General features: G+C 40.9%; 1 protein-coding gene across 5 annotated transcripts in view; it reads right to left on the bottom strand.

Annotated features, from left to right (window-relative positions):
• The window catches only part of SRGAP3 (SLIT-ROBO Rho GTPase activating protein 3), a 268,997-nt gene that overhangs the window by 76,599 nt on the left and 179,030 nt on the right, over positions 1-13,368 (bottom strand). For all 5 annotated transcript variants that reach the window (XR_012484986.1, XM_074284020.1, XM_074284023.1 and 2 more), the window contains exons 5-7: positions 4,695-4,880; positions 2,661-2,789; positions 1,092-1,313 (exon numbers count right to left, since the gene is read on the bottom strand). Coding sequence is in view for 4 of the 5 variants with exons in the window: in XM_074284020.1 (XP_074140121.1) it covers positions 1,092-1,313; positions 2,661-2,789; positions 4,695-4,880 (537 nt within the window). In the remaining variant the exon portion in view is untranslated. The remainder of the gene's footprint in view (positions 1-1,091; positions 1,314-2,660; positions 2,790-4,694; positions 4,881-13,368) is intronic.

Below are 13,368 nucleotides of genomic sequence, written 5' to 3'. Positions count from 1 at the left end.
GTGATGTTTCCTCGATATCACACTGATTCTGGGGCAGAGCCTGGCTCCAGTGTTCCAGGGTTTTCTGAACAGACTGTTCTAAACTCTGATAACATCCCCGCTTTTCCTTGGGAACAGGTTTCCTGTCTGACAACAAGAGACAAGCTTCAAAGGCCCAACATGCCGGTCACTTTATTTCTCAGAAAAGCATCTCATTAATTAAGATAATTTTGTTTTCAATGGCTTGCAATTTATTGTGTAGAAGCAATCTACATCCCCTGATTCTGAAAAGGGGGCCCAGCCTTGAGTCCTATCCTACCAGTAAGAATCAAACTTCAAAGGCTGGATTCATAATGTCCAAGGGAAGTCATGGCAAAGGTGACAGGGAGGGGAAACAGCAGCAGTTCTCATTCCCTCTGGAAATTCTTCAAGGAATCAACTAGCTGGGAAGGAATTTTGTCATGATAATCACCACCCCCTAAACTTGTAGCAAGTGGGAAAAGTGCCTTTTCTACCACCCCTCCCTTACATCAATCCCTTTACTGATGTGATTTACATCACAATGCAACAGAAAGAGTTCTAATCTGGAGCCAGGAGAGCTGGGTCAGAATCCTGGATCTGCTACTCATTGCTTGTGTGATCACAGCAAAGTCAGCAAGTTTCTCTGGCCCTCAGTATCCTCTTCTGGAAAAGACTTCTTAGACTTCTAAGGTTCCTTCTAACTCCACATCTTATGATGTATTTTATTGACTAGGTCAAGTCTATAGCCAAAGTCAATGTGGAAAGATCATGGGAACATAGATTTTGAGCTAGATGAGAGTCATGACTCCCTTATACAACAACAAAGAAATATGAGACCAAGAGAGTGAAGGGTAGATCCCCCAAGTTGAGGTCTAAGAATTTGTTCGTCATGTTCTGCTAGTGTGACTGCAGAGATCCTTTCTAATTCTAAAATTCTTCTATTCTGTGATTCTATTCCTCCAACCTGCTGGTCCCTCAGATGGATGGAAGAAATCACCAACTGAGAGAATACAGAGAAGTCCCAGGCATGTGCCCCCAGATAGTGATGATAGATGGCAGTGACTTGAGGAACTTCAGGGCAGGGGTCTTACCTCATCCCCCATGTGGGGCTGGAATTCAAACTTGAGAGGCGGGCAGAAGACCTGGTTGCACATGTCCATGACCGTGTGCTTGTCACTCCTCGCATCAAGGTTGTCCACTGCGTTCTCTATGACATCCAGTCCCTCGTGGCGAGAGGTCTCCAGGTTATATTCAGCAGAGAGGTAGGTCCTGAAGGTTCGGGCCAGGCTGGTGTGAAAGCCCAGATCACAACACTTAAGGATAGAAAGGAGTCAAAAGTAGAACAGTCAGGTTTTCATTTACAAGATGATAAATAAGCACCAGGAGATCTCCACCAGAAAAGACTTTCCTATCCAAAGGCTCCAATGAATTTTGGAAGCCTGCCTCAACTGCAAAGGCTAGTTCCAAGCTTGCTTTCTTAGGGAACTTGAGGGTATTTAAAAGGGACAATGCTCCATTGAACTAACGTTTCCTTTTTCTCTGCAAGAAGGGAAAGGCTTAAAGTGGAGAAAAGGAGAGGATCTAGTCAGGATCTCCTAAAAACAAAAAACAAAGATATATATTTGTCAGGGACCTTCCTCATATTCTGGACAATAAGATTTAGCTTCTTTCCACAAGGGCAAAGCCAATTCAATCCCAAGTGACCTGGAACCCAGAATCCAGACTTCTCCATTTTATCTGGGAATATAGAAGGGCCCCACAAGTAAGATCAGTCTGTCAAAGTACATTTACTGAGGATCTAATGCATCCATAAACTAATAACCAGCTCAGTGGGGAGCGAGTACAAAAGAAATTGTTTCTGCTTGAAACCAGCTTCCAAACAGGATGTTCCTGTCCTTTCACACCCAGCTCAAGCCCCTTTCCCCATATAGCCTTCCTAGAGGCCCATTTACAGTGAACTCTCCCTTCTCTAATTTCTTAGTGGCTTACTTGCAATCATGCAAAATTAGCATTTTGATAGATTATATACAATTCTCTCACTGTTCACCAGGTACCTGGCATGGTAGTCTAGTTCTTGCACCTAAAAGTGGGCTCAGAACTGTGATTTCATTGGCAGAGAGCTTCCCAATGAGGAAACTCCACTGATCAATATAGGGAGCCACCTTCTTGGCAATTCACATTGTTTAGAGTTGCCTAGAACATGGGACAGTCCATGGCCCAGTCATACAGCCAGTACATCTGAGAGGGAGAGCTTGAACCCACGTTTTTCTAGCTTCAAGGTCAGTGCTCCATCCACTCTGCCATTCTGTTCCAGTGGGTGTATGAAAGTATATGTGCAAAACAAAAAAGTAAGTCTATGTGTACGTGAACTATGTATATGAACATATACATATAAATATAAACAACATGGTCCCCATGGCGTACCATAAATACCGATGATAATTTTACTTCCTTATCCTATCATTCACATCCAAACCTTGGACCCAAATTCCCAGGCCCCTCCCTCACTGGAACATGTGCCAAAGACAAATCCCTTCCAACGAGCTCCTCCCAAATATCCCGGCTCTTTGTTCTCTCAGGAGATCTCAGTAAAAGGCCGAGGAGGTCTACTTAACTGGCCACTTGTGCCCCTCGCTTGGCGCCAAGGAAGGGGGACTTACATCGATCAGATCGGAGACGTCGTGGATGTAATATTTGCTGATGGCTGCATTGGTGGCTGCTAGGTTCAGCAGGTAGTCGTTGCGGGCCTTGGTGCACTTCAGCTTATTTTCTGAGTACTTGGCCTGCCTCTGAGGGGGACAGAGATGAGACACAGGTGACCAGTTAGCCTGTGGCCTGCTCAATGGCACAATGGCAGATACTTCCAGGCCTGGCTTTATGCTAGACCAGCCCAGGTGGAGAGGAGATGTGGGACCCTCTCAAATCTCAAGTACTGTCCCTAAAAGGACAACAGAAATGTGTTCTTCCGACTACAATCCAAATCAAGTTTTATTCCCTTAACTCCTTTAATTCTTTCAATTTCTTTAATTCCTTTAATCTTTCCCTAGGAGGAATCTTCAAACATTTTAATCACCTCTGAACTTCTCTGACATCTTTTTCTTCCCCATGCAATTTCTGCATCTTACTCTAGATTTGTAAATCCTAGAACGGGGCCGCCAGATTTAAGAGTTGGGGAAGCTTCTCGAGGAATCCATTTTGTTCTATCAGCTATGAGTGTTGTACTGCTGCGTACTTGCTGTATTACTGACTCATGGGAGGCTCTCGGTATCAGTCTCTAGAGCCTGGGTAAACCCTGGGGATCATCTTGAAGTTCACACATTCTAAGTGATTTGCCCAAGCTCACGCAGCTAATCTGCAGCAAAACTAGGTCTATCCGTAGGTCCTGTCTCCTGACTGCCAGGCCAGAGAGCACTCTCTCCAATATATGAGATATTTTTATGGTTTTTAAAGAACATTCCTCCAAACAATCCTAACAGCAGACTGTGTAAGCATTACTATCCCCATTTAACAAAGGAGAAGATAGAGGCTGAGAAAAATGACTTGCCTATGCTTACCTGGTCTCCTTATTTTAGAGATATAACTAAAATTAACACACATTATATTCTATTAATTATCCTATTTTTATTAATTCTGTTAGTATAGAATATAATATAGGAGATATGATGTAATATACTATGTATCAAATTTTATTTTACTTTATTTTTTGGCAACTGAGGAAAGTAGTATAAAATGCACCTTCAGCTACTGCCCGAGAGACTGTCAAACTGGGCAGGGGAATGAGAGTGCTGGCTTGGGGAAGTATAACTATAGTTCTCCTTATGCCACCTGGTCGTGGAACTCTTACCTAATTATTCTTGCTAGCTAGGAAGAAAGACTGGTTGTTTCTATACTGCTGAAGAACTGCTAAGGTCATCATTAAATTTCACTGCCCTGGGGAAAAGCCCCAGTTACCATACCCTAGTTAATGGCTCTGCCAAATTCCCAAGCCATTGTTCCTTTGGTCTCAGGATGCTACCTGCCTTATATAACTCCAGTGAGCTCTGCCTCCTTGTACTTCTTTCTCATAATTTCCCTCCACTTGCTTCTGGTTGCATTATTAAGTCATTAAGGCCTTGTTAAATTTTAATTGTACCATGTGTGTTACTTAGTCTCCACAAGGAATAATCACAGTAGCTCAAGTTTAAATAACACTTTAGAGTTTCCCAAGAATTTCCTCCGTGACCCCCATCTCTGATTCCAACTGACCCTTCTAGCCATATTATACACTGTGCCCCTATCTGTACTCCACAGTCTGGTTAAAATGGCCTTTGGACTGCCCTCCCTGATCCCCCAACCCTCCCCGTATGCCCCGCCCAAAATTACCGTGTATTTATTCTGTGCATGTTCTACACATGCTTACATGTTCCCTCTCCTGAAAGACTGTAAGTTCCTTGAGAAGAGGAATTTTTCCCACCTTTGTATTCCCAGGACCAAGCAGAGTTCCTTACGCTTGTTAATCCCACCTGGTTCAGTTATTTTTCAATCACATCTGACTCTTTGTGACCCGTATGAGATTTTCTTGAAAAAGACATTTCAATGGTTTGCCATTTCCTTCTCCAGCTAATCTTATAGATGAGGAAACTGAGACTGACAAGGAGTATCCCCTTCTGGGCGAGCCCCCAGCCCTCCCTCTGAAGCAATCCCCCAACACCTGCCTTCTCCTTCATCTTCTCCATCTTCTTGACAGAACTCCTGCGCTGTGGCCGGTCCTCATGGCGGAGCAGATTCATCCCAAGGTCCCCGGATTTGTTGAACTGCTTCTCCTCTTGCTTTTCCGCCTCTTTTAACTTGCTCTCAGCACTGAGGCTCTCTGCGTGATACATGTGATAGGTTTTCATGACCTAGGACACAGAAATGAGGGAAAGTTAACATTCTGCTTCTTCCTGTGGGTTTTCATGTCTCTTAATCAGACTCTCAAGGTCATTTGGAGACGTCTTCCCATTGTTCCCCACACAGATCATGCTCCTTCCTAGCTGCATGCTATTCTATCCAAACATAACCTTCCTACTCTACCTGCTTTCTAATAATCTCCTTTCCAGGCTCAGTCAAGTCACCCTTCCAGGCCACAGCAATGTCTCCTATTGCTGATCTCCTCTCTGCTTAGTGATTATACTTCATGTTAAAACAAATTATCTTTCCGATTGTCTTTTCATGCATACAAAGCTTGTCTCCCCAAGTTCTGTGTAAATTCTATGAGGATACCAAGTCTGAAGCTTTTTTATGTCTCCCCTGGAGACAACTCTCTTATCTGAAAAATGGATGACCACTGGCAAACCACTTTTTTCCTAAACTATAAAATAACAATGTTAGATATTCAAAATCTATACTTCCAGGAATATCTTCTAAGGCTGCCTCTTAAGAAACGAGGGTCTTTGAGTGGATAACATCCTTTGGGAACTAGATTGAAGGATGGGGACTATTGCGACAAGTGGTTTCAAGAGTTGTTTGGAGACAGGATAACAAAATATCCTGAAGCTTGCCCAATCTAACCACATATAGGCTAATTCTTGGAGATTTTGGCGGTGGTGGTGAATGAATCATGTCCTTTCCCTGCCTCCTGGAGAGTTAGGAACCTCTGTGAGGATGGGGGACCCTCACAACAAATTCTGGAGTGTGAGCAGGTGCACTTGCCAGTCCTTGCCTCTGAAGGAGACAGGTAAGTCGGTGAAGCAAGTTCTGCACAATCAGCATCTGGCAGTTACATACCTGAGTTCCCCACAATGGTCAGAAGATGCTAATCTCTGAATCTCCTTTCTTTGGCCCATGACCCACCTTGAACTCCTTGCTACCTCTTTTTAATGCTGAAAGCTTGTGGAGGGTCTATTCTATCTCCAATGGAAACACTACAGATGCCATTCCTTCCATGCCCAAACCCTTCAAACACAAGAGATGAAATTAAAGATAGGGTTTTAATCATCCCACTGCATTTGGAGAGAAAACGGCACATGTGCTGTTCTCGACTAATGTGCTCTTAGTCACATCATCCCTCTTTCATCGTCTGTCTCCGGGACTTTAAATATTTGGTTTCATGTTGTGTGGAGATGGCAGAAATGTTCTGATCTATTTGAGAAAGCAGACTATGAGGCTAATTGCCTAGATGCACAGCTGGGAGTACAGAGGGCTGGGGAGCTATAACTCAGGGCTGCTCCTCATCACCAGGGTGCCATCAGTGGGGGCTGGGAGCCTGGGCAGTAAGTGATTATGGGCAACATCTGCACAGAACCCCGTGGGGACTGCAAGGGGGGCTTGTTCCATGATGTGAAAATCCAATCCATTCCTACTGGCTACACTGAGACTTGGGGGTGCTGAACGGTATCTAAGCAGACAAGAGAGCTTCCAAACCACTCTTCCCTCTGGTGCCCCAATTAATTGCGTACACTGTTCTAGGCACTAGTGACATAAAAAAAGAAAGCAGGGAACTTAAGATTTTGGGGAGAGGGAAGAGGTGATTATACAGATAATACACAGAGAAATATCCAACTGATCATTTGAAGGGATGAGAAAAGTGCATTTATATTTGGAGGGAGGGATCAGAAAAGTCTTCCCTTAGGAAGAAGCTTGGATTAGACCTTGAAAAAAAAACACAAAGGATTCTAAGAAGAAGAGGTAAAGATTGAGTGCATTCCAGGCTTGAGGGCACATCCTGGGCACAAGGACAGGTGGCAGATGGAATGCCAAGCTTAAGGAACAGCAAATAAGTTGGTGTGTCTGGAACATAGAATTCATAGAAGGAGAATGATATGCAGTAAATCTGGAAAACTTGCTTGGAGCCAGATTCTAAAAGGCCTCACATGCTGAGATAAATGAAATTTATTTTATTCTAGAGGTAAATGGAAACTGCTCCAGCTTCCTGAGCAAGGGAGTGACAAAGTCAGCCTTGTACTTCAGAAAAATTATCCTGGACTCTGTGTGGAGGAAGGGTAAAAACAGGGAGAGACAAGCAAACAACAGTCCATATCAAAACCTGTTAAGTCCAAGTAAAAGTGAATGAATTCCCTCTGCTCATAGCTATATGAGCAGAGGGAAGACAAAAGATACCAGAGGTAAGATCAATAATGCTTAGCAACTAACTGCATATGGGTGGTGAGGGAGAAGGAAAAAATTCCAAAGTTGCACATTGAGATGGCTAGAAAGATAATGGGGCCCTGAAAACAAAGTGAGAAGTTTGGAAAAGGGATAAATTTGTGAGGGGGGACTATTAAGTTCTGTTTTGGACATATGGAAAACATTCAGAGGTATTAGTTTCTCTTTCTAGAGGAGAAAAATGGAAAGAAAGTCTTTCCCCAAAAGAATACAACTGATTTTGAAGTATCTATTCTAACTGAGAAAGAATAGAGAATAAATGCAAAGCCATAGATTATCTCCAACAGCAGATAATCTAAAAATTATTTAAATGCAAAGCCATAGATTATCTCCAACAGCAGATAATCTAAAAATTATTTCTTTTCAACTAGCATGATGTCTGTTCATCCATTCATTTACTTATTTCTTGTAGCAATAGTGTATGATTTCTTCAGTTTGCGGCTGATACTCAAATGAATGGACATTGAGTTTGTTGGAATTTTTAAAAAGGGAAAGATCGTTCCAATAGCATAAAGGGGAAAGCCTATATAGAATGAAACAATTAAAATTTAAAACTATAGTTAAATTACAATTTTATCAATATAATCAATTATTTAAAAATAAATTTTAATTAAATTAAATTTTTAAAATTCTCCAGGAATAAGCCACCAAAACACACACACATAGATGTTGCTGTTTATCCATCATTCTAGACCAGGATGATGTCTTAACTTGCAAGTAAGTTAGATTAATAATCATGAGCTTTACTGTCATGCACCAGCTAATGAAATAGAGAATGAAGAGTCAGGTTCAGGAGGGTACAGAAGACAGCTCTAAGGCTAAGGAGAACTGATTGTTAAATTAAAAAAAAATTCCACCTCAGGAATCAGGAAACACCATAGATCAAGGCTTGAGTTATTGTTTTGTTAATTGTCTAAACTTAAAAATGTGATGAACAAAATAAAAATGCAGAGTAAATTCAATATTTCATGTATACTTTTTTTTTTAAAGTAAATCAATTGTTAAATGTTTAACACCAGATCTCTGGCTATAGGAAAATAGAGTTTTCATATTGAGTCCATGATTTAACATTTTATCTATCCAAGTCTCTATTTAACCTGCAAATATTTACTGAATTCCAATTGTTTTCCTGGTCCAGTGCTTGGAGCCAAGGTGGAAGGAGAAAAGAGGGTACAAGGACAAGTGTCTCTGGCCCAGAATCTTGCATTCTAGTTAGGGAAGCAAAATTTATACTGTGAAGCAATTAGTGAAAAGTAATAAAACAATGTATGAACATGTCCATCTTCCTGGATCTTTGTTTTGTTGAAACCATGAGCTAAGCTTGTGCAGGGCTTACCTTGCACTCAGGTCATAGTGGAAAGTTCTGACAAAAAAAAGTAACCCATTGGAGAAGGAAATGATAAACCAGTAATTACGCCAAGAAAATCCCAGGACAGTATGCAAATGCTGAAATACAGAAGATGGGCCCCTCATTGTCAGAGGGCGTCCAACCCTTATTGGAATTATTGTTTGTTGTTCGTTCTCGAAGAGATCCATAAAAATAAGGAAGATGGTACCGGGACCTGCAAGTGAACTGGACTGGGGCAGACTTTGGGAGACAGTAGAGACCAGAAGGGTCTGCTACGCTATGGTCCAAGGAGTGATGAATGACCAAATGACAATGAACATGACAAGACCTTTGAGCTTTGGTTTCCTCAAATGGCATGAAGGCAGCTAAAGAGAGAAGGAACTAGATTCAGAAATCAGAAGATCTTAAATCTCTGAGGTTGAATGCCCCTTAGAAGGTAAGACAGGACAGCAAACTTGCCCCTAATCCATCTAGCCAATGACTCCCTCAAGCTGTGAATTTTTATTGACTCCCCAACTAATGGGGAAGGATTGGGAAGAGCCTGCTCACCCACCAATAAATTCTCAAGCTCCACATCAGATTTTATGAATCTAAACTCACTCCCATCTCATCAAGCTGTGCCTTTTCCGCTCATCCAAAATTCATTATTCTCATTTATCAACAACTCCCTCAAGCAAACTCAGCTTGGGTGTGACTTGGTTCGCATAGTAGAGTTATTAAATAGCTCTACAGGTTTTGTGCTCTAAGGAATAAATGCATGACCGCAACACTGACTTGTAAAGTGAATTTCTGCAAATCAGATATGCTACATAGTATACAAAAATCAACCTCCTTTTCTGTTGTGACTGACTCAATAAAGATACTGTTTCCTAGTTCAGAATTGAACTTTACCACAGCACTAGTTCGGTGCTTATAAATTCTGGAGCCCATATGAGGATATTCAGAAGTAAATGGATAACTTTCTTCCCCAGCCTCTTCATTACTGATTTTTAAAAATCAAAACACAGGAATCTTAGAGTAATAGAATAACAGAACTTTAGATCTGGAAGATACCTTGGGAGTACAACTGCCCCATTTTTTAGATGAGAAAACCATGGCCCAGATAGGTCAGATTGCTTAGCTAATGGCCAACAGAGCTGGAACAAGAATCCAGCCCTCCTTTTGGTCATCCTGCATTTCTCCACACTCTATGCCATCTCCCAAGGGGTATTAATTCTGACACACCAGGAACAGCCACTCAAGCTACAGAGAAGGAAACCAAAGTCCTGGAAAGGAAATTGAATCACTCCAAATGGCACAAAAAAAAAAAAAAGGCTATGACATCCATCTTCTCTCTCCCAGACCAATGCTACTACTGAAATATTCCACTGTTGGTCCAGACCTGTGACTTCATCTGGGTACAAAACTCCAGATTGGAAATTCTCTCCAATGCTGCAAATTGGCAACTCACCTATAACTTAGGGTATTTTCTTAAAAAAAAAAAAAAAAAAGATATAGTTTAGGATTTTGGAGAATAGCCCGGTATCAGAGAGCTTTGAGAGGTTAAGGGGCTTTTTTCTGCTTGCCCTAGTCTCCAGGACACGATCCACTACATGTGACTGCCTCTCTGAGAAAAACACTAAAGTACCTAGCATTTCCCCAATAAGACTAGATCATCCCTCCTAGAGACAGAGACCATTTTTACTTTTCATAGCTTTCTATTTCACTAATCCACTGCTTTGAAGCTCTTTAAGAGCCACCTTCCTGCCAACTTGACCTGTTCATTCAGCAACTTCTGCTTAGAATATGTCCAAATAGCCAAGCCCACTTGTATATGAACCATCTATCTAGTAGCAAAACCAGGTTGCTGCAGATGCAAAGAGATCCCAATCTTGTGCCAAGAATGCATTCATCTACTTTTCCATGTTCTAATTTCCCATGTAATTTTGAAGGACCACAATGATGAAAGCAGAACTCTTGAGTTCTGAATTCTCTCCATTCTCTGAAGAATAAATGCACGGTAGCAACACTGATTTGTAAAAGGAATTTCCACAAGTAAAATAAATTATACATTGTACAGAAATCAACCTCCTTTTTTGTGGTGACTGACAACATAAAGATTGCTGTTTACAAGTTTAGAACTGTGGGTAAGAGGATATTATTTCTAACAAGGGCTTTCTGCTTATCTAGACCAAGGATTCTTAAATTTTTTCCACTTGTGACCCATTTTCTCCCAAGAAGTTTTTATGTGACCCCAGGTATAAGGATAGGTAAAATAGGTATACAAACCAAACATTTACTGATAATAAATCATAATTTTGTAATTCCCACTTTTAATTAAGAGATCCATATAGGGTTGTCACTCACAGTTAAAGAAGCTGGGACCCAGAGAACCTATTCCCCTCTTTTTACCAAACTCATTGTCATTCCCAATTCCACAGACACTAAAAAAATATATGAATGTGACATAATTAACTAAAAATGATTTATATCGGGCAGCTAGGTGGCGCAGTGGCTAAAGCACCATCCTTGAATTCAGGAGGACCTGAGTTCAAATCTGATCTCAGACATTTAACACTTCCTAGCTGTGTGACCCTGGGCAAGTCATTTAACCCCAGCCTTGGGGGGGGGGGGGGGGGAATGATTCATATCAACAAATCAAGTCCCTGAAATGAAAAAAGAAATTTATTTCAATCTCACATCATCAAAAGAGAGAATGGGATTGAGCTACTGCTTTACCTGCCTAATGAAGGAGCTGAAATTTCAGGAACTGCCAGGATGAAAGATTTCTTAGAGAAGTTGTGGTAACAGGATGTGTGTGTTTTCATTTGAAATGTCACACATTGATACAAAATGTAGGATTTTTAAAATACAAAATGAAGATTTTTGAAATGGTTCTGAGCATGAAAAAGCTTTGGGCTAAAGATTTTTTTAAAAAATTTTATTACAACTTTCTGTTTACAGCAAGAGTTTTCAATAAAATACTTTTCCCCTGCCTTTTTCACACACACCCCCCACCATCTCCTAAGTAAGAAGTTCTCACTCTGAGGTCTTCGAACTTAATTTTTTGTTGTTGTTGTTCTTGTTTCAACATTCTGATAATTATTTCAATTTAATTATTTTTCTTTATAATGCTATGTATTTTATGCATTTAAAATCATGATTCTGGGAAAAGAGTTGCCATCTTTGCCAGACTTTCAAAGGGTTACATGACATTTAAAAATGATGAAGAATTTCGACGCTAAGAAGCGATTTGCATAGCTCTGCTCCTGTGGGAGGTCAGTCCAGGGAACTGGTGTTTATACTTATCCTACTGAGGAATTCTACCTCTTCCATGTCTGGTGGGTAGGTCTCCTTTTTCACCATGTTGTGGCTATGGCATTTCCCTCTGACTAGCATCCTGGGCAATGGTCCAGAAGAAAAGAGTTATTTTTCAAATTCTTAGGAGAATCAAATTCCTCTATAGACATCAGCTAGCCTGTGCAAATCTAGGTAGGGCTGAGAAATCTAGAGGCAGCCATGAGTTTGTCAAATTATCAGGGATCAATAGTCAATAATAAGACCAGACCTGTATACTTGTCTTAAGTAGAGGCTGAATCTTTAAACTTCTATTGGGATCTAGAAGTCAATCCTAGATCACATATTGCATCCACACATCCATATTCCTAAATCTCTTTTCTTAGCGAAATTTAAGAGGTCTCCTGGGTCTCCTCAGCAATTCTGTGCTCTAGAAAGCCATTTTCTTAACCAGTGGATCATGAACCCAAATGGGGTCTCGTAACTGAATGTAAGGATCGTGAAATTATAATTTGTTATCAGTAAACACTTGATTTATATACCTATATATCCAGAGTCATGTACAAATTTCTCTAGCGAAAAGCTTTTGTGAGTGGAAAGAAGCCTACAGGACTTTAACCCTATAGGATATAAGATGCTGGGCTCTAGAAAGGGGGGGCTAGCAGTTAGAGGGCTGAACTTAAGCCATGAAATTCTGAATTAGAATTCTGCCTTAAGTCACTTGTTGCATGAACCTGGGCTAAATAATGTAACTTCTGTCAGAATCAGTTTTTCCTTACCTACAAAACAGGAATAATAACAAGGTTACTGTGATGATCAAATGAGGAAACACATACTAAACAGCTTACAAATGGTAAATCACTATATAAATAAATTATTACTAATTTGCCAATGAGATTTACCCCATTATTCAACCATTCCTGTGCTTTGTTCTGAGATCGCCAACTCACGTTGAATGGTTCCACTGATGAATCAAAGCTTTGAGTCAAATGGGCCTTCCCAATAATTTATTTCTTACCTGTGATTACACAGGAATGGGAAATTCCTGTGTGGAACTTCCTAATTACAAACTCATTTATAGTCTTAGATAGTTGCCTTGGGAATTGACCTCCAGTGTCATTCATTTCACCCTTTATACCATAAGAGGAAGTGATATAGTGAGTTCAGTAGAATACCCAAAGAATAGTGATCTAAGAATACCCTTTTTTCCTAAGACCTAACCACTGCATCACATTACCTCTCTCCCCATAATTAGGACACAGGGATAAAATTCTCTGTCTATGCAAGTTTTCTTGCTGCAATTACCGTTCATTAGAACCCTTTAGAACAGCTGATACAGATGGATGAGGAACAGGGCCAAGAAATAAATAGGGGAAAGGGAAGGCATCTGGGGAGCTATGCAAGGCTTTCAATGATCCCAAGTCGCCAACTCAAAATCCCAAATTATTTTAGACTCTTGTTTTTCTGATGTCACCAAGGCTGTGAATCACAGACCAACCTGACTCCTGAAGAATCCAAATTACAGGTTAGTCAAAGGGCAATGGAAAGAAGAATGGGGGGTGTAAGTAGACTGAAGGACTCCCGTGGCCACCTGAGCTGAATAAGTGTGTATCACATATCAC

This window comes from Sminthopsis crassicaudata, chromosome 1 (genome assembly GCF_048593235.1).
Source record: "Sminthopsis crassicaudata isolate SCR6 chromosome 1, ASM4859323v1, whole genome shotgun sequence".
Taxonomy (NCBI): Eukaryota; Metazoa; Chordata; class Mammalia; order Dasyuromorphia; family Dasyuridae; genus Sminthopsis; species Sminthopsis crassicaudata.
Note: the sequence above shows the minus strand (reverse complement) of the source record. Positions and strands in the feature narration are given on the sequence as shown.